This window comes from Trifolium pratense, linkage group LG7 (genome assembly GCF_020283565.1).
Source record: "Trifolium pratense cultivar HEN17-A07 linkage group LG7, ARS_RC_1.1, whole genome shotgun sequence".
Classification (NCBI taxonomy): domain Eukaryota; kingdom Viridiplantae; phylum Streptophyta; class Magnoliopsida; order Fabales; family Fabaceae; genus Trifolium; species Trifolium pratense.
In genome coordinates, this window is record NC_060065.1 from 12,347,739 (window position 1) to 12,369,214 (window position 21,476).

The window sequence follows — 21,476 nt, forward strand, 5'->3', positions numbered from 1 at the left end:
TGGTACATATTTTCTTTGGTATTAACATTCTGATGATTTTTGTTTTGAAATTATCTATCAAACAATAGTACAAGTAATATCATAATAATTAGTTGATTATTAACATTCTTTGGTATGAATTTGAATTGAACGAATTCCTTTTTCCACGCAAAGAGGTTCAGAGGATGAACGAACAAAATCGCCTTCTCCTCTTCCTTTCTTTATCTCTCTCGCTAGCCACCGTTTATCTTCTGCATCCATTTCTTGCTTCGATTTAAATTCTTCACATCCACAAAACCAATATAAGAATCTCTCTTTCCCTTTCAATTTTTTAAATTCTTTCACCGAAACGAGAAAGCAAATTGTCGCCGTCATTTTTCTCTCATGGTGAGTTTCCCTTTTCTTTGATCTCTTCTCTCTCATTGTCCATAATATTTGGTCCATGAATTCCTATTCCCTAATTTCATATATGTTCGTTTCAAATTCCACCTCCAAATTGCATAGTTTTCAATTTCATCCAAACCCTAATATTCATATGAACCCTAAATCCGAATTGGTTCTCTCTTGTTACAAATTCAATGCCAATTTCATTTTATTTATTGTTGGTTTTTGAATTTCATGCTCAATTTCCAATAGGTTTGTTTATCCCGTTTTGCCAGTAACCCCTCACTCTTAATCTGAACCCTTACGCTGAACACATGTTTTTATGTGATTTGGAATGCTTTTGAGTATGCCGTTAACCTTTCTATTTTCTTTTTTACAGGTTTTAGATCTAGTTCCCACAAGAAAAGCTTCCAGTTGAATTGTCAGCTTTACAAGCTTCCGTGTTACTTTGCATTGGTCTACAAATGCAGAACATTTCGCACCTTGAGGTTTGTTTACCAACTTACCAATTTGCTTAGTTGAAACAATACAGTCCTATGATTTGGTAGCCTCTAATGCCTTGTTCAAGCAACCATTAAAGTACAACCAGATTCTGAATCTCTAATTTTTTTTCTAAATTATCCTCATTACTATTTCATGTTTGTTATGGTACATTGCTCAATTTATCATCATATGAGTCGCTAAAATTCATTGCTCAATTTTGTTTTCGATGCATGAGTAGACCGTCTCGTGTTTTTCCCTGATGTAGAGTAATCTCGTTTGTGCTTTTTTTTCTTTTCTTTCTTAAAGCTTTACAAGTCACATTCTAATATAGGCCGTTTAATTCAAAAGGGACAAATGGAGTTGAAAAAAGGAACAAATACTGCAACAATTAAAAAAAATTATGAAGTTCTACAAATATCTGTATAGTCTTGAATCCAAGGAGATTGAATCAACACTCCCACGATCAAAAGATGTAAGTTTTTTTAATAATTGTTTAAGTTGTTTCACCATGATTCATAGCAAGTTTGGCAACTGAACTCCTCATGCACGTGTTGCATTTTTGTATCTACAAAGGATGAATTTTACTGTGTCAACAAAAGTAGCCCAAATTTTATGTAAAAAATAGACTTAAATATGTTTTTGTAATTGTGTGATGTAGTATTATTTCCTATCATATATATTCATTGGTATTTCTTGCTCTGAGCAGTGGTGGTTACAACAGTTACTGAATTGGGCAATGGAAAGCCAAAGTTCTATTCAACCCCTGATATAATCTCTTATTGCAGAAAATGGCTATTACCAACAAATCACATGTGGTTGTTCTCAACAAGGTGAGCATTCAGTATTTAAATAGACGTTCTTTATTATTCAAATTTCATAAATGACTCAAAGTATGATATCATTTCTTTTAAACCTGTTTTCTTCAAATAATTTGATATACTGAAATTAATTAGTGTTGCATTAGATTTAGAAGCACCGAATAACCTTTTGTTTATGAAATGTGTAATTATGTGATTAAAATCTGATGGGTTGGTATTCTATTTATTAAGTTCTTAGAGATTTCTGGTCTGTGAGATCAGCTTTTCTTTGTATATAGTAATATATAATATAATATAATAGTAAATTTTTTTATTGAGAACCTTTATCTAAATGTAGAAAATCAGCCTCTTCCTTCTTTGCTGCCTATGATGCCTTATGTGAGGAAGGTACTGCAACTTCTGTATGCAGGGCTCTTGATGAAATTGCGGACGTATCTTTACCAGGTATGAATGTTAAGTTAGCACTATTTATTTAACTTGACATTATGTCTCATGCTCCACATATATGAAGAAATGGTATTTGATAGAAAATGGTTTATGGGTTTGCTGCATAATAAACAAGAAACTTGAAGTATTTGTTAACAATTTTTTTATGCCCTTTTATTTGAGGAAAAATTCAAAACATGAATTTTTAGCCTCTTGGTACTGTAGCTATTGGAAAGGTTCTGTATGTTGGGACAATGGAGTTTGTGAATTTCCTGGACTGAGTTTGGGAAAAAAGAAGACATGTGTTCTCCAACAGGAAAAGAAAAAGGAAAAATATTAAGACACGCGTTTGACATTCCAATAATTAAAAATTAGTGTTAAAAGTTTCTGAACAGGTTGAATCGGTCATCAGGTAGAGAATTTTAGAACGAACTCAAACATGATCAAGCCCCCTCCCCAAAATAAAAAACTTCCAACCTAAGCGGTCCAAATGGATGTTTCAAAATTAAGTAGGTTTGTAGTTGTTGATTTCTTCTAGTTTCAGTTTTATCCCACACTTAATGTTAGTTTCATATTTCAATGTTTCATTTTCATCTATAGCTATCTCATTTATCCATTCAATTATCTTCGCACTAGCTTTTTGTGAAATTCACTGCATTTTTACATAAATTTTTATAACTGCAGCTTCAAAAGACCATGTGAAAGCCCGAGGTGAAATTTTAGAGGGTCTTATGGCTCGTCTTGTGAGCCATGAGAGTTCAAACCATATAGAGAAAATTTTGAAGGAATTTCCCCCTCCACCTGATTCTCAAAATATTATGTGCTAGGCTGCTAGCTACTCTGATGGAGGTATGCTTGTGGATTCTCAAAATATTATGTGCTAGGCTGCTAGCTACTCTGATGGAGGTATGCTTGTGGATTCTCAAAATATTATGTGCTAGGCTGCTAGCTACTCTGATGGAGGTATGCTTCTTAGTTTAAATAATTTCAATTTTTCTTTTCTATTTCAGCTGCCCTAGATTTCGGTCCAAATCTGAGGGAAATTTGTGCTGCCAATAGATATGATGAAAAACAGGTACTGGGTAAACTATATTACCATGATTCAGAGTTGTGATATTGCAATTCTTGATGTGGATATGGACCCTCTCATTCAAGCAATGCTTCTTAACTGGACATTCTATAAAGATGCAGTTCTTTCTCAAGGTATGTTTTACAATTTTTTCTGATACTCGTCTGAAATATTGATGACATATTCGATATTTGAGCTTATATGGTCTAAATGATAAAAATTAATATGATTATGCATCGATGACCTTGAATGCAAAATAGGATGATCTTGAATGTTTGTCTTTTATTGACAAATATTTGTTGTTTTGAATCGACTTTAATCTGCAGTCCTCTCAAACATATTTATAACGTGAAATTCAATTTATAAAGACCCTTAATGAAGTTACTGTTGAAACATGATAAGTTGAGAGTGTTGTTGACAAATATTTGTTATATTCATCACAGTGTTGTGTCTTCAGTTGATATTTGAATTGAATTGAAGGATAATGGTATTATGTTATGGCCGAATACTATTTGATATTTGAATTTATAAATTGATTGACGGTAACGTGACTTAAAATGATGGCTCGATTGAAATTGAATTGACCGTATTGTGTGGCTTGGTTCAAATTGAACGTGACTTAAAATGATGATTTTATTTACTTGATTCTTTCATTGATTGTCCGTCTCTCTTTCCGATTCAAAATACGAATAAAAGAGAGATGAAAAGCTGAAGGAAATGTAAAGCTTCTCGATCGGACATTCTATAAAGCTGCAGTTCTTTCTCAAGGTATGTTTTGGAACAATTTTGAATTTTATTTCTTTAATCATTACGACATCTTTCAATTTTCATCAATTTTATCTAATATTTGTCTGAAATATCGATGACATATTTGATTTGATGAGGTTATGTGGTCTAAATGATAAAAACTGATACGATGATATTCTGCATCGATGACCTTGAATGCAAAATAGTATGATCTTTAATGTTTGTCATTTATTGACAGATATTTGTTGTCTTGAATCGACGTTAAACTGCAGTCATCTCAAACATATTTATAACGTGAAATACATTTTATAATGACCCTTAATGAAATTACCGTAGAAACACGATAAGTTGAGATGATCATAGTTCTTTCAAACATATTCATGTTTCACCGACCCTTAGTAGAATGACACTAGAAACATGAAAATTAGAGACGATGCTTATGGATAGATATTTTCATAGATGTGTTTACATAGTTGGATAATATTGTACTTCAATGACCCTTGATTGAAAAATATGATATTTGAACTTGATGGATCTAAGTTTGAGAAAATGGAAGAATTGAGGGTATCGTGTCATTAAATGATATTTGAATTGAATTGAAGGATAATGGTATTATGCCTGAATATTATTGGATGTAAAATTTTAAAATGATGTCTTGGCTGAAATTGAATTGACGGTATTATGTCATATATGAAACAAATTGATGGTATTGTGTGGCTCAGTTGTAATTGAATTGACGGTATTATGTAGCAAAATGATGACTCGTATGAAATTGAATTGACGGTATTGTGTCTTGTAAGAAATCGAATTGACGTTATCGTGTCCTTAAATGATATTTGAATTGAACTGATGGATAATGATATTATGCACGAATACAATTGGATACAAAATTTTAAAATGTTGGCTCGGTTGAAATTGAATTGACGGTATTGTGTGGCTCGGTTGAAATTTAATTGACGGTATTGTGCTATAAAATGATGGCCGGTTGAAATTGAATTGACAGTATGTATTGTGTTTTAAAATGAATACTTCTATTGACTTGATTCCTTTAATTGATTGTCCGTCTCTCTTTCCGATTCAAAATACGAAGAAAAGAGAGATGAAAATTTGAAGTAAGGAAATGTAAAGCTTCTTAATCGGAAATTATATAAAGCTGCAATTGTTTCTCAAGGTATGTTTCGGAACAATTTTGAATTTGATTTCTTTAATCATTACTGCATCTTTCAATTTTTATCAATTTTATCTGATACTTGTCTGAAATATTGATGACATATTTGATATTTGAGTTTATGTGGTTTAAATGATAAAAATTGATACGATGATGTTCTGCATCGATGGCCTTGAATGCAAAATAAGGAATAGGATGATTTGATGCAAAATAGTACGATCTTGAATGTTTGTCATTTATTGACAAATATTTGTTGTCTTGAATCAATGTTAATCTACAGTCCTCTCAAACATATTTATAACGTGAAATTTATGTTATATTGTCCCTTAATGAAGTTACCATAGAAACACGATAAGTTGAGAAGATGATGGTTCTTTCAAACATATTCATAACGCGTATTCATGTCTCACTGAACCTTAATAGAATGACACTAGAAACATGAAAATTGGAGATGATGCTTATGGATGCATAATTTGATATGTCTTTACATAGTTGGATAATATTGTACTTCAATGATCCTTGATTGGAAAATATGATATTTGAACTTGACGGTTCTAAATTCAAGAAAATGGAAGAATTGATGGTATTCTCTTATAAGAAATCGAATTGACGGTATCATGTCCTTAAATGATATTTGAATTGAATTGAAGGATAATGTTATTATGCCTGAATACTGTTGGATACAAAATTTTAAAATGATGGCTTGTTTGAAATTGAAATTTTAAAATGATACAAAATTGAAAATGATGGTCCAAGTCTGAGGGAAATTTCGGTCCAAGTCTGAGGAAAATTTGTGCTGCCAATAGATCTGATGAAAAACAGGTACTGGGTAAACTATATTACCATGATTCAGAGTTGTGATATTGCAATTCTTGATGTGGATATGGACCCTCTCAATTTAAGCTTATATTGCCATCATTGTCAATCTAGGAGAGAAAGTGACTTAGAGACAATAGTAGAATCCTATCTAGCAGGAAATTTGGGTTGCCCACTTCCTCGTTCCAGGGTGTTGTGTCTGTTCTGTTTCTCCAGAACAATGGATTGATCATTTAGGAACAAAATTGGGTGGTATGCTTAATATTGTGATTTATAGTATTCAGGAACAAATTTCTCCAGATAAATTTATAGTAATTTAATATTGTGATTTGGTATGCTTTCTGCAGCAAATGAAACCGCTTCTTGAGAGTGTTGGTAGCTCATTTTGTCCTGATCACTCAGATTGGTCTGGTACCGATGCTTCTAATGTTCATTCAAGAAATGCGGACAAATCTGTTCTTCGAAAGTTTTTACAAGCCCATCCGACAGACTATTCATCAAAAAAATTGCAAGTCAGTCTAGATTATCATATTGTTAACCTTACAAATGGAAAATTTGTAATTTGACCATATTTTTTGTACTAAATTCTGTTAATGTGTAAGTTTATAATATGTCCTGAATTTTATTATATTGCCAAATTACACATTTCATGTCTTCCTTTCTGATGAATTATTTCTCTATAATATGAAATAGTATACTGATAGTCTTCTCTGGATTTTAATTGATAGATTCGAGTTATTATTTTATTGTTTTCCTCTACAAATGATTCAAAGGGTCTCCCGATTCTCAAGAAGCACTAACATTTAAATTAAATTTTCCCTTGCAATTTAGATTGCATTTCTTTCGCCTAAATGCTTTACTGTCTTCTGTCCAGTTCATAGTCATAGCATTGATTTGGTTTTGAATCAGGAAATAATTTGGTTGATGAGGGAAAAACGCCTCCCTGCTGCATTTAAATGTTATCATAACTTCCACAAAGTTGATGCCATATCAAAAACAACCTTTTCTATAAAATGGCCATTCATGTGCATAGTGATTTTGTTTTTCGGAGATACCAAAATGAGATGAGGTTGAGGTTTACTTCCAATCTCATTTTCTCGTTTAATTTTCTAATTAAATATTTTAGAACCTTTTCATTATTTTGCATCATACATTTCTTTGATACCATTCTAAGTTACCAAGTGTTGTCTCTTTCAGGAAACAACTAGGATTATGGCCAATTTATCGAGGTAAATATTATATTTTCCTTTCTTTTATATAATATACAGTTCCTTTGTCTGAAAACTGTGAGCTAATGTAGTCTTTCATGAGTAAGTAATAGTTCATTTTCTGGATAGACATAGTTTGTTGGTGCTTGAACTTGTTCTTCCTTTTTTTTTTTGGACCACCGACTGAAATTGTTGATTTGTGTTTTCAACCGAATCAACCGTCTCTTTATTTCTAAGCCATGTAGCCCAAGAATCACTCATAAAATCCATATGATGTAGATGTTATGTATATATAGCATAAGAATCACTCGTAAATTGTTGATATTGCAAGCATTGAATAAGCAGTTAGGGAGTGTGGTAAGTCATGGCACTGGTTTGAACTTTTTAGCCAAAGAGAAGAGAGGATAAGAAAGTGTTATCAATAGCATAACCCCAAAATAACGAAACTAGGATAGTGTTGTGGTTTTGCGCGCGCACACACACACACACACACATATATATATATATATATATATATATATATATATATATATATATATATATATATAGGGCTTGCTAATTTACACCCACTTAAAAAAATACGGTGTAAATTAGCAACACACACCTTTTAAATTCGGACAATAATGTACATCCATTCTTTTTCAAACAATAGAAAATTTAAGGGATAACATTGTAATTTTATATGTTTGACAGAAAAGAAAAGAGTCAAACGTACCAAAAGTCTGGTACACCTTTTATTTTTTGGAGATCAATCCTATTACTTAGCTTTTTATCCCAACTTTCCAGGTTTACGCTAATTCAAGTCTTTCCAATTTAATTTTTTATTAAGATGATTTAACTAATTTCAATCTCTTTCGATTTTTTACAATTAAATTTCTACTTTTTTATGAAATTGGTATTTTTCTAAAATGTAATGTAATGTATAAAAAAAACTTTGAACAAACTCTACAAGAGTTTTAATTAGTGATTACTAAAAAAATTGTTTTTTTATAAACCAAAGTGTTGATAGAATTAAAATAAACTAGAAAAGAAGATAATCACCTGTCACCTGAATAATACCCTCTATGAGTGGGGAATTTTGGAAAATTACTGATACATCACGCAACAAGTAATTTGATTGGGCCAAAGCGTAAACAGTTTTATTTCCAACAAATAAACGAGACTTACCAAATTAGCCTTTTAGTAAAAATTGTTTTGAATATAGACAAAGAGGTATTCTTGTCCAAAGTAAAAAGGTGCGCATTGCTAATTTACACTTTCTTGTCCAAATTACGAAGTTTTAGCCTACGAGACAATCTGAATGAGCATTTTGTTTTGTAGGTTGGTGTGAATGTAAATCTCGGCCACTCTTGCTACAAATTAAGAAAGAGGTTCTTCAATTTAAGGCTTTACAACCAAATATTTGATCCTGGCATTATGATCTTGTTAAGTGCAATATGCAGGTATTTTCTTCTTCTTCCTCTTTATTTTATATAAGGTTCTTTCAAACGCATTCATATTCATGTTTCGGTGACCCTTAATAGAATGACAATAGAAACATAAAAATATGAGATGACATATTTGATATTTGAGCTTCTGTGGTCTAAATGATAAAAATTGATACGATGATATTTTGGATCGGATGACCTTGAATCCAAAATAAAATATAGGATGACATTTGGTGCAAAATAGTATGATCTTGAATGTTTGTCATTTATTGACAAATATTTATTGCCTTGAAGCGACGTTAAACTGCAGTTCTCTCAAATATATTTATAACGTGAAATACATGTTATAATGACCCTTAATGAAATTACCGTAGAAACACGATAAATTGAGATGATGATGGTTGTTTCAAACATATTCATATCACATATTCATGTTTTACCGACCCTTGATAGAATGACACTAGAAACATGAAAATTAGAGATGATTCTTATGGATGCATAATTTAATATATGTGTTGGATAATATTGTACTTCAACGACCCTTGATTGGAAAATATGATATTTAACTTGACGGATCTAAATTCAGAAAATGGAAGAATTGAGGGTATCGTGTCATTAAATGATATTTGAATTGCATTGAAGGATAATGGTATTGTGCCCGAATATTATTGGATGCAAAATTTTAAAATTATGTCTCGGCTGAAATTGAATTGACGGTATTATGTCATATATAAAACGAATTGATGGAATTGTGTGGCTCGGTTGAAATTGAATTGACAGTATTGTCGTATGAAATTGAATTGACGGTGTTGTGTCTTTAATTGATATTTTAATTGAATCGAAGGATAATGGTATTATGCCCGAATAATATCGGATACAAAATTTGATATTTGGATCTATAAATTGAATTGACGGTAACATGACTTAAAATGACGGCTCGATTGAAATTGAATTGATGATATTGTGTCTTATATGAAATGAATTGACGGTATTGTGTGGTTCGGGTAAAATTGAATTGACGGTATTGTGTGGCTCGGTTGAAATTGAATTGGCGGTATTGTGTGGCTCGGTTGAAATTGAATTGGCGGTATTGTGTGGCTTGTATGAAATTGAATTGACGGTATTGTGTGGCTTGTATGAAATTTAATTGATGGTATTGTGCTATAAAATGACGGCTCTTATGACATTAAATTGACGGTAGGTATTGTGTTTTAAAATGACGACTTCTATGAACTTGATTTCTTAAATTAATTGTTTGTCTCTCTTTCCGATTAAAATGACAAATAAAAGAGGGATGAAAATTTGAAGTAAGGAAATGCAATGCCTTCTTAACTGGACATTCTATAAAGATGCAGTTCTTTCTCAAGGTATGTTTTGCAATTTTTTTCTGATACTCGTCTGAAATATTGATGACATATTCGATATTTGAGCTTATATGGTCTAAATGATACAAAATTTTAAAATGATGGCTCGGTTGAAATTGAATTGACGGTATCGTGGTACAAAATGAAGGCTCGTATGAAATTGAAGGATAATAGTATTATGGTCGAATACTATTGGATACACAATTTGATATTTGGATTTATAAATTGAATTGGCGGTAACGTAACTTAAAATGATGGCTCGATTGAAATTGAATTGACAGTATTGTGAGGTTGAAATTGAATTGACGGTATTGTGTGGCTTATACGAAATTGAATTGATCATAGATCTTGTGTTTTAAAATGATGACTTTATTTACTTGATTCTTAAATTGATTGTCCGTCTCTCTTTCCGATTCAAAATATGAATAAAAGAGAGACATTCTATAAAGCTTCTCAATTGGACATTCTATAAAGCATAAGTTCTTTTTTGAATTTTATTTCTTTAATCATTACGACATATTTCAATTTTTATCAATTTTATCTGATACTTGTCTGAAATATTGATGACATATTCGAGTTTATGTGGTCTAAATGATAAAATTTGATACGATGATGTTCTGCATCGATGACCTTGAATGCAAAATAATATATAGGGGAGCGCCACCCCTACTTGAAAAATCAGGTAGGTATTGTCATATATAGAAAATCAACATCTCAACAACACTATTTTTGTATTCACGCTAACCGGAAAATGAAGAGCTAAGCCAAATCATCATTTCTGAACCACCAGTTCAATGGCGTCGTCTGCGACCTGATTTATTTAGAAAAATCAGAACCAAACTCATTTCTTCAAAAGGAAACACCTTTTCTTTTCAAAAAAAGGGGGGGAGCACCACCTCCTACCACCCTCTTGAAAACTATGTTTAAACCAGCGACCCTCACAACCACAATTTTTGGTGGGCTTATACCATAAAACAGCCCAAAACCCACTCACAAACGTCACAAAAAGGTTCCAAAATAGAAAATGTCAAACGACCAATCCTTGGATTTTCCGACTTAGACCTTGTAGGCGGTATCCCTAACAGAGATCTACCACTACTCATTACGGCTACAATAACTAAACACAACATTTCCAACCAAGGAAGTTCTTGTAACATCATGTACCAAAACCTATTTTCAAAGCTTAGAAGCCAAACGTCGGAGTTATCACCATACAATGACCGACCACTCATCGTGTTCGATGGCACAATGACTCGTCCGTTGGGAATCATCACGGTACCAACCACCTTTAAAGACAACAATGATCCGTCATCGATACGAGCGATCCAAATTAAGTTTCTCTTGGTACCGTGCAACACAACATACAACTGAATCTTGAGAAGACCAGCCCTCGACTCATTAGGCGCAGTACCCTCGACAGTACACCTAAAGATGAGATACCACGAAATAAATGACAAGGTGGTCACTATCCGTGCTGACAGCAAAGCCCTCAGGAGATACTCTAGGACAACAGGAAATGACTTTTCCTCAATAACACTCCCTAACACCAATGGTAACCACTACAAGTGACGATAAAAAAAAAATACTGACTTCGACCCTCGCCATGACGAGTACGTTTTCGACGAAGAAAAGAAAGCAGAGAAGCCGCTACCACTAGAAGTAAGAACAAGGTTCGAAAGGCCAAAATGCGATGGAGAATTCATAACAATATAACTGGACGACAACCCAACCATAATCGTCAAAATTGGAGCAAATCTTTGACAACAAATCCAAGAGGTCTTAATCAGATGCCTCAAGGCCAACGCGAACGTTTTCGCCACCACACCATAGGAAATGTCAGGAATCAATCATGCGGTGGCATGCCATCACCTCAACGTCGATCCCAACATGAAATATGTGGCACCAACATGAAATATGTGGCACAAAGAAGACAAAAGCAATATGCGGAAAAAATCGAATCAGCTAAGGCCATCGTTGACGAACTGATCCAAGTCAAATTTATATAGGCAACAAATGGCTATCCAACTTCGTCTTAGTGAAAAAGGCTAGCGGGAAATCGCGCATAGTGATCAATCAAATTCAGAAGATATAGGCAAAACCATTATATTGAAAAAGGCCAAAAGAAATCGTGAGAGAGACGAAGTTACTATTGTTTTTATGTTTTTGTGACTAATCCTAATTTTCTGAACTTCTTATCTATTTATAATAACTAGTAACCGACCCGTGCGATGCACGGGTTTGGAAGAACGTCATATATATAACAATCATGGTTGTTGTCAATCATGGATGCTATGAGCCAAATGAAGTTAGTCATAAGCATACGAAAATTAATCAAATTGATTCATTTGGCGGAACGCCAAATTTATTTCAATCATGAATGCTGTCAATCAAGTGAGTTAAGCATAATATATATCATTACAAATATAGGATGTTTTAAATTAAAGGCATCATATAATTTAATCTTAATTAAGTGGGTTAAACATAATTGATCATTGCAAACATAAATGCAGACCATATGCACACTTCAAGTGAATCATCACATCGAATTTTATAATGGAACTTTCATGACCTGTGACATTTATAGAAAGATTACTACTATTTGAGAATAGATAGGAGTGCTATGGGATATGGGAGTACTATTCAAAATATAGGTAGGAGAAACGATTGTATATTATGATGATAGAAGAATTTTGTGAAGGACATGATAGCAAGTTCCAAAATAGAATTCCTCCAATTCCTGTATTCTTCAACATATGAGAATTATTTCTACCTTCCTTTCCTCTCATCAACCTTCAATGTATAAGACTTTTCTAGGCCAATCTCATTATATCATATGAAGCCAAATTCAATTTACAAAAATAACCACATAAATTATCATTATCATGACAATATGAAGAAAAAAAAGTTTCAATGCACAATAAGGATGCAAGAGTACATTAGGATATAGTTTAAAGAAAAACATCAATACATAGACTCAATTTATTTCTCTCTTCCTCTTAGGGATGGCAATTTGACCCATACCCAGAGGGTACCCACAAAAATTACCCACAACGGGTAGGGTAAAAACCCGCATTTTGGGTACGGGCACGGGTATGGGTAATTACCCGCAAAAATGAACGGGTATGGGTGCGGGTACGGGTACCTTAGTACCCACCCCGCCCCATACCCGCATAATATATATTTATTTATTTTATTTATATTATTATATTATAATATATGTAAATCAATTTAAAACAATACAACTCTACTAAACTGTTACATATTTTTAATAAAAATATTTATTTATAACATAATATAAAAATAATGTAAATATTTAACATAAATATGAACTTTAACATAAGGTTAATAATAATTTTGTTTATAATTTTCATTAGTCAATATTAAAATCTTTGAATTTTTTTTTAACTCTATTAAAATTATATGATATTTTATAATTGATCAATTTATTTTTAGTAAAAATGCGGGTAACGGGTACGGGTATGGGTACCTAGGTACCCATAGGGTATGGGGACGGGGGCAAAAGTTGTTACCCACGCGGGTATGGGGATGGGTACGGGTATTTTTTCAATCCGCGGGTATGGGGATGGGTACTATAGTACCCTACCCATACCCTACCCATTGCCATCCCTACTTCCTCTAAACAATAATTCAAAAATAATCACAGCTCCTTTTTTCCATTAATTTGGTTGATAACTTCAAACTCCAGGTCCCTCTTTAGGCAATCATATCGCATATAGATCTAAGGCCCCAAACCAAATTGATAATCTTCTATCATATCCTACAATCTAAAGTTCCCTGCATAAAATTTGGAAATTCATAATATCTGAGATAAAAAGATAACTATATTGAATGTTACCAGCATGATTTGTCATTGGTTTCAATTCCACAACCAAGTGCAACAATGTAAACATAGCTTTATTGAACATAGTTTATCAATAGTCATGGAGGAAATCAAATGGATAATCAAATCAAGAATAACTAACATGTGAAAAGCAAGCAATCAAGTAGAAAAAATAATCTTAATTGTTAAAAAATAACTCAGCCTGCCTCTTGCCTATATCAAAGTCACAAAAAATCCAATTAAAATATACAACATAAAAAATTCTTATTTTCATAAAATCAGCTGCACCAATCAACAACATCATAGCTAAAATTAACATCAACATATAATACACGTGCCACTTAACTTCACAAATCAAACAACCAAATTTGAAAAATTAATTGAAAAACCTTACACAAAATCATATGCTAAACTCTAAGGGCAAAAAAGATTAATCCACATTACATGAATCAAGAAAAAATTAACATTAACATATTGAAGAATCAGCTCAGCACTAAATCATATACATGGAGACTATGCTGAAAAATATAAATCAGCAATTTCAAAAACTAACCTCCGTGTTTTATCTTCACGACAATTACACGTCGACGTTTCAACTTGTGCTCTCTCCACATGTAAATAGAAAGTTTAATGCGTTACAATAAATTTAATAAAAATTAGAATGAAATCATGAATAATAATGAGAGAAAAAACATTACAATTGTAGTAGTAACAATTCTTCAAATTCAATTTTTCTAACCTCTAGATCTAACGATTTGATCCCTTCTTCAGTGATTCCAACAGAACCATTGCTTGAACAACACGATGTCGGAAAATTCTTTGTCAATTGTCGGAGACAGAACCGGAGGACGGTTCCGGTCCTTACCTCTATGTCGGAGGCTGCCGCCGTTGTTGCGAAAAAGAAGCAATCTGAAAGAGATTTCTTTAACATATATATGGTCTTCATAGTTTACCTGAAGGAATTGAAAATCAATGTTCATCTCTGCCAATTTACAAATCTATCATAATAGGAACATTAGAAATCAATGCAAGGTATGCAAAGGAAAAAATAACTTCTTTTAGTATAATATATCATGTGAAACTTAAATCCAAAATAAAGAACAGAATCTAAAATGAAACAAAGAAAAAATAGAGAAATTGGAAGAGTGGTCTGAAAGAGTACCATTAGAGTTGTTACCACACCACATTTCACAAATCCATGAAGATAAAAAGAACCACATATATTATCTCTAAATCATCAAATTATATTCTCGCCTAAACAATATATGGAAGAGTGGTCTGAAAGATAAAGTTTTAACAAATACAAAACAAATCCAACATGATAAAACAAATGTATTGAAGCAAAAATAATATTGTTGGTCAAACTAAACAACAAAATCAACAAACATCACATAAGTACAAACACTTGAAGGAACAAAAATGAACTAAGCAAACAACCCATTACATATATCAAGTTTCTGCAACAAAAAAAAAAGCCAAAGGTTCAACATGTCCCTTCAGTGATGATGTAGAAAAATGGAGTGAAGACCAAACGTGGAAATCATATACAAATTGAAAATCATTATCAGACAAAGAAACCAAAGAAAATGTTTCACAGTTATCAACACATACTCAAGTTTATTGAACAATCTTTTCCTTTCTCTGCATCAGCCAGCATCTAGAGAATAAGGAGTAAATTTCACTGCAATTCATTCTCTGCATCAAACAGAAGTTGCAGAGACAATAACAATCGTTAATGTATACTTCCCAAAACTTTGACATTTTTAATATCTAAATCATTTCATTTCCTCTTCCTTAAAAAGCATAACTTTTGTTACTTAAATCAGTATAAATCCTCTATTATTTTCCCTTACTTTAATCAGAATGGAGCGTATGATTGTTTGTTACCTTATAATTTCAGCGCATGCACGCTCAAGTAGGCAGTTAGTATGTATGTATGTATATGAATAATTATCCTGATCTTTCACCAATTAATCTGCAATTAAAGACAAAATTATGAATAAATGAATGATTAACCATGAGATTCCAATCTGCAAATGCTGAGTACAAAATAAAATTCTACAGCAAGCAAAAGCATCAGATCAGATTGTTCTTTGCCTTATAAGATTGTTCTTTTATGGTGTACTGTACTATCTTAGAACATCCACTACCATATAGTTTTAAGTATAATAATATTGATCAAAATTACAACTACTAATCCAAAATTAACTATCATATTAATAAGATGCATTTTATTTATATAAATGAACCTGTCAGCCTTGGCACATCTCTTGGCTTGTTCAGCAATTTCAGAGTCTTCATGATGGCTGTTGTTGCTCTTAGTTTCTGTAACTTTGAGACCATGGAGTGTGTGTTGAGCCGTAGCCCATTGTGCCTCTCTTTCTCCTCTTCTGTAGTCCTTCTTTGTTGTGAAAGCAGACTAAACCAATCAAGACAAACACAAAATCATTGCATTGACACGTATAAGATTAAATTCTGAAGCACTGACATAGACACGAATTATTGAAAATATGTAGTGTCCGACACTATCTAACACATATCAGATACCAGATACATATATTCAACTTGAAGTGTCGGTGCTATACATAAGAAATATGAAACAAACGAAATTTGGTGATTTTAAGAATGTATTATATATAGACCTTATTATCAATCATGTTGTCCCAGACCTCATGAGGACGTCAAGAGGAATGTAAGTAACAATGGTGAAGATCCAGATTACTCCAGCCCATCTCCAACCAATTCCATTGATTCTAGCAAATACCTAGTGTGCATACACGACAATGAGAGTTGCCACCAAAGTTCAATAATTCACACATATAATTTAAGATTAATTTCACATCACAAGTTTTTTGTTTAGAGAAACATTTTTTTTAAATGAGTAAATCAGGATTTTAGTCGTTGAAATTGTAAGACTAACCATCTCTGCAGCAAAGAAGGCAAAGAGAAGCAACAGGCCAGGGCATTCGACATAAGACCAACTCCTTGACCTTGTCACAAAGATGAGTGCTTAACTAATAATGCTCACCTGAAGGTACAAAGCTGAGTTAAGTTGATCATTACTGTCTGAAATTGGATGAACACCAAAAACTTTCTGAAACAAAGAATAAGATGAAACATTCAAGATATCACTATCTTACCTAGTTAACCAGTAAAATGTAGAAGATGAACTTTACCTGATCTTCACTCATCTTGTGAAAGCCTAATTTCTTAGTCCAAATTGACTCTGCATCCCCTACAGCAGGGAGCACCAGCTTTTCTACATTTAGAGAAGACAACAACCTCTCTATGCAAGAGAACAACACTTGAAAATAACCCTACAATGGAAAATTGCATGTTAATTTGGAAGATGTATAAAGAGTGTTATTAATCCACTTTTTCAATGAGTCATTCCTGAATTACAATAAATTGCTTACTTTTCCTTGATGCTCTCTACTTGTAGCAACCAGGAGAAGCTCAACAATGTTGCAGCCAAAAATCCTAAGAAGCCCGGCAGATACTACGACAGAACTACAAAGTATGATACTTACAAATTCAGCTTAACAAAAATTAAGAACTCGGGAAAATAACAAAGCATAGAAAACCACATACTTCACAATTAAAACAATGCAATACATTCCCCCGAATTCTTGGCCAGAAATAAAAATCAGAGAGGAAAATTTATGAATTATAATTATTAATAGTATATGTCTTAAGGTGAAAATTCCAAAAGTGAATAATGGTTAGTCAAAAGAGTAGTACTCTAGCTATTGAGTTCAATATTTTTGAACAGAATGGGGTACCTTTGATGTCAAATTCTATGGTAGAGTAGTCATTTTCCCTTTGTTGTGTGCTATGCGCTGCAGTAAAATAAAAATGGTAAGTAATTTTCATGGAAATGAGTGTAATTAATCTATTAAACACGTAAACAAAGGCAAGGAAATGAGTGTAATTAATTCGAAACACTAAACGGACTCCACATGAATCACGGCAGAAATGATACCTCTCCAAGCTGCATAATAGGCTAAGAAGCCCCAGCAGAATCCAAAGGAAGAATGTTAAAAGGTGCACAAATTTCCGTCTTTTCCTGGACATCTCTAGCAGCTGCAATAATATAAATACACAACAAAATTCAAAGATGATACTGAATCATCCAAAATATAAATGCCGAGAGAAAATCAACGCAACAACTACGCAATTTTCAGATATGACTAACCTCAGGAGCAACTTCTTCGACTTTCTCAGTCTTGTTAACAGCACAAAGCACTTCAAAACGCACGCCAGCAGTCTGGTAAGCTTTATCAACAGAAAACTTAATTCTTATCAGTTTCTTAGTAGTACAATAGAAAACCTTTAATCAAAACAATAAAACAAAGAAGTTGCAATGAGAAAAAGACAATTAAGACCAATTCATTACCTCCGAAGCAGCGACATCAGTGAAACTAAACTTCTCAAATATTTTTCTAAATTCTTCATCCATGCCTTCATATAGGTCTACCTTCTCTGGTACATACAACAAATCATCTTTTACCTATAACAATAAAAGAGATTATTTACTATGAGAAAGAAATTGTTTCATACTTATTAAAACACTAAAAATTGTTTCAAACTTTTAAATTTGTCATTGTTCCATCAATCAAACTTATTAAATTTGTCATCATTCATAATCAAGAAGATAATGACATGATAAAACTTCTATTGTTTGTAACTTAAGTAGAATGTATATTTAATCCAAATAACTATAACTCAAATTGATGGGATGAGGCTTCTATTTCTTTGCAAAAAGATGATGAACAAATCAGCAAGAATGATACAGGAAAAATAGAAGAAAACCCAGCAAAGAAACAGAAAAACATAAACCAAACCTAAAATTGAGAGCCCAAAAATTGAAACTGAGCTGCCTCTTTCATAGAGCCTGCAAAAAACCAACACAGAAAACCAATTAGAGAGATTAATATTCACAAATTGAGAAAGATGAAATCTAGAAGATGAATTTCGAGATAATCACCATCCACCATAACCAGCACACATCACCACCACCTCCAATCTTCAACCATCCTCACCAACAAAAAAAAGAGCAACAGGAAAAAAAAAACAAATAAATGTATACAAAGTAAGATCGAACCAGAGGAAAGAAGGAGAAAGAAGCTCTGTCACTGCCGTCGCCGCCGTCACCAACCACCGCCGTGTTACCGCGAAACGCCACCGGAACTCTCTATATCGGTCGGAACTCTCTTCCACAGCCGGAACTCTCTGTCTCCCGCCGGAAAATCTCTCACTCGGCCACTCCTCACAGGTGGTGGTGGTGGTGGTTGTGAAGGACGAGATGGAGGGTGAGAGAAAGAGTTTGAGAATGTTGAGGGTATATGATTGGGGAATTGGTGGGATTCTTTCTTAATAGAGAGATGAAATCTGTGGGTTGAACCAAATCTGGGTTCTCATTCAGTTAGTTTACTTGCTGTCATCTTGTGTTTAGTGGAGCCTTCCAATTGGTGTAAGGAGAGGTCCAACAGAATTGATGCAGGCTGAATCATTGCAACCATATAGAAGCTTCTAGTTGCCAACATGTGATTTTCTAAGCATATAATAGGTGTCAATTAACTATTTGATAGAACATTAGGGTTACAAAGGACAAGCAAATTAGGTTAGATGAAATGGAAACCTAGAGGTGGCAATATGTGATTGGTCAAAATGGAAAAATGTAGGAGATTGATTGGGCAAGAATTTAGGGTTTCAAAATGGAGCTTGCAAAACCATTGATCCTTTAGTATATTAAGATAAGATAAAATTAAGATTAAGATAAGATAAGATAAGATCTATTAGGTTTTGCTTCTCTCAAAAGTCATAAAACTGACCTTCTATCTACACCCTCCTTTTTCTTAGTTTTTTTTAATTAAACTTTTTATGGTTTTACTACTCATACCCCTATTTTATTTCACGCGCCCGTTTCCTTTATTTTTACTAAACGTTCTATTTTATACTCTCTCTTTTTTTTACAAAAGTTCTATTTTATAATTAAAATAATTTTCTCAACTAAATCTCCTAGAAATCAATTCATATCCCAAGAGTTTCTCACATAATCTCCCAAATTAATACTTAACCAAATCTTCCAAAAAGTAATCAAATCTCTATATTTTCTCGCATAATCTCTCAAATTAATCTCCAACCAAATTATATTCATCATATCTCTTATTATTTCTATTTGGCTTAAATATCACATTTGTCCCTGCATATGCAAATCGTGTTGGTTTTGGTCCCTGCTGTCTCAAAAATGCTGATGTGGCTAACGACTTGACATGTGGCAACTATGATGTGGCAAATGAAGGACTAAAACCAAAATTTTTAGATTAATGAAGGACCAAAACCAAAAAAACAATTTAAAAATCCCTCAAATAAAAAAAACAAAAAAATTTATTTATTTTTTACTTTAAAAAAAAAACAGAATATCTATTACTAATATATTAAAATCGATTACCACCAAAGTTACTAATTTATCCTTATTATTTCCAACCACGTTGCAAGTTTTATATCATTCATTGTAATTTCACTAAAAAAAAATTATAGAAAGATGATATGCATAAAAATAGGGGAAAAAACAATAAAAAATATAGTCAATAAAAACATTATAGAAAAAACTAAAAGAGGGTATCGTGTCATTAAATTCGAGAAAATGGAAGAATTGAGGGTATCGTGTCATTAAATGATATTTGAATTGCATTGAAGGATAATGGTATTGTGCCCGAATATTATTGGATGCAAAATTTTAAAATTATGTCTCGACTGAAATTGAATTGACGGTATTATGTCATATATAAAACGAATTGATGGAATTGTGTGGCTCGGTTGAAATTGAATTGACAGTATTGTCGTATGAAATTGAATTGACGGTGTTGTGTCTTTAATTGATATTTTAATTGAATCGAAGGATAATGGTATTATGCCCGAATAATATCGGATACAAAATTTGATATTTGGATCTATAAATTGAATTGACGGTAACATGACTTAAAATGACGACTCGATTGAAATTGAATTGATGATATTGTGTCTTATATGAAATGAATTGACGGTATTGTGTGGTTCGGGTAAAATTGAATTGACGGTATTGTGTGGCTCGGTTGAAATTGAATTTGCGGTATTGTGTGGCTTGTATGAAATTGAATTGACGGTATTGTGTGGCTTGTATGAAATTTAATTGATGGTATTGTGCTATAAAATGACATTTCTAAGTTTTTATTAAGAATATACATAGGATCATTATTTATTACTGAAACATAAAATATTGAATAAATAAGTTTAAAATAAATAGTGACAAACTCAAATATCAAATAAAAATCAATAAATAACACAATAATTCCATTTATATTTTAAAAATAATATAGTGACAAACTCAAATATCAAATAAAAATCAATTGACCCGTGCAAATGCATGGGTCTTTAAACTAGTTTTTTATTAAAAAAAAAACAGAATATTTAAAATCCATATATATAGCAAGCCACTAGGTTTAGTCTAGTGTGAGGGGTTTGAGTAGTAAGTTATAGGTTCTGGGTTCGATCCCCAACTCATTCTAAACAAAAAAAATCCATATATACATCTTCACATTTTTTACTTTATTAAAAAAGGAATTTTGTTCTTTTTGTTAATTAAAAAAAAGTAAAAAACATGAAGCTATATATATGGATTTGGCTTAATTAATAAAATGGTCCCTTAAAGATATTTTTGGTTTCATATTGGTCCCTTAAAGAAAAAAAGGTCTAAATAGGTTC

At 32.4% G+C, this 21,476-nt stretch overlaps 1 protein-coding gene and 1 long non-coding RNA gene across 40 annotated transcripts in view; one reads left to right on the forward strand and one right to left on the reverse strand.

The window, feature by feature from the left end:
* Positions 1-21,476, forward strand: part of LOC123897032 — a 27,111-nt gene continuing 5,635 nt past the window's right edge. Inside the window, exons 1-14 of one of the 22 annotated variants that reach the window (XR_006804744.1) lie at positions 104-366; positions 743-851; positions 1,195-1,318; positions 1,553-1,676; positions 2,002-2,108; positions 2,775-3,053; positions 3,150-3,293; positions 3,856-3,927; positions 4,997-5,077; positions 6,238-6,402; positions 6,800-6,959; positions 7,088-7,119; positions 8,419-8,540; positions 9,816-12,877. This is a non-coding gene — a long non-coding RNA (uncharacterized LOC123897032). Of the gene's footprint in view, positions 367-742; positions 852-888; positions 943-1,152; positions 1,319-1,552; positions 1,677-2,001; positions 2,109-2,774; positions 3,294-3,855; positions 3,928-4,996; positions 6,960-7,087; positions 7,120-8,418; positions 8,541-9,815; positions 12,878-21,476 lie in introns of those variants that run through there. The other 21 variants (XR_006804748.1, XR_006804740.1, XR_006804745.1 and 18 more) reach the window with 21 other exon arrangements.
* Positions 13,524-20,113, reverse strand: LOC123897030. 18 transcript variants are annotated; one of them, XR_006804722.1, is made up of 15 exons: positions 18,718-20,113; positions 18,575-18,624; positions 18,127-18,240; positions 17,926-18,005; positions 17,713-17,813; positions 17,513-17,569; positions 17,147-17,240; positions 16,907-17,047; positions 16,651-16,758; positions 16,373-16,494; positions 15,980-16,149; positions 15,618-15,705; positions 15,342-15,425; positions 14,284-14,683; positions 13,524-13,684 (listed from the first exon to the last, which is right to left on the reverse strand). XR_006804722.1 is itself a non-coding variant. In XM_045947529.1 (8 exons), exons 1-5 carry the CDS (start codon positions 17,345-17,347, stop codon positions 16,384-16,386), a joined length of 438 nt encoding a protein of 145 aa, XP_045803485.1. In that variant the 5' UTR covers positions 17,348-17,467; the 3' UTR covers positions 15,066-15,187; positions 15,342-15,425; positions 15,618-16,149; positions 16,373-16,383. The 18 variants fall into 18 exon arrangements, 1 of the variants encoding a protein (XP_045803485.1); XR_006804725.1 differs by having other exon boundaries at positions 15,618-15,876; XR_006804726.1 differs by having other exon boundaries at positions 14,284-14,336; positions 14,470-14,683; positions 15,618-16,149.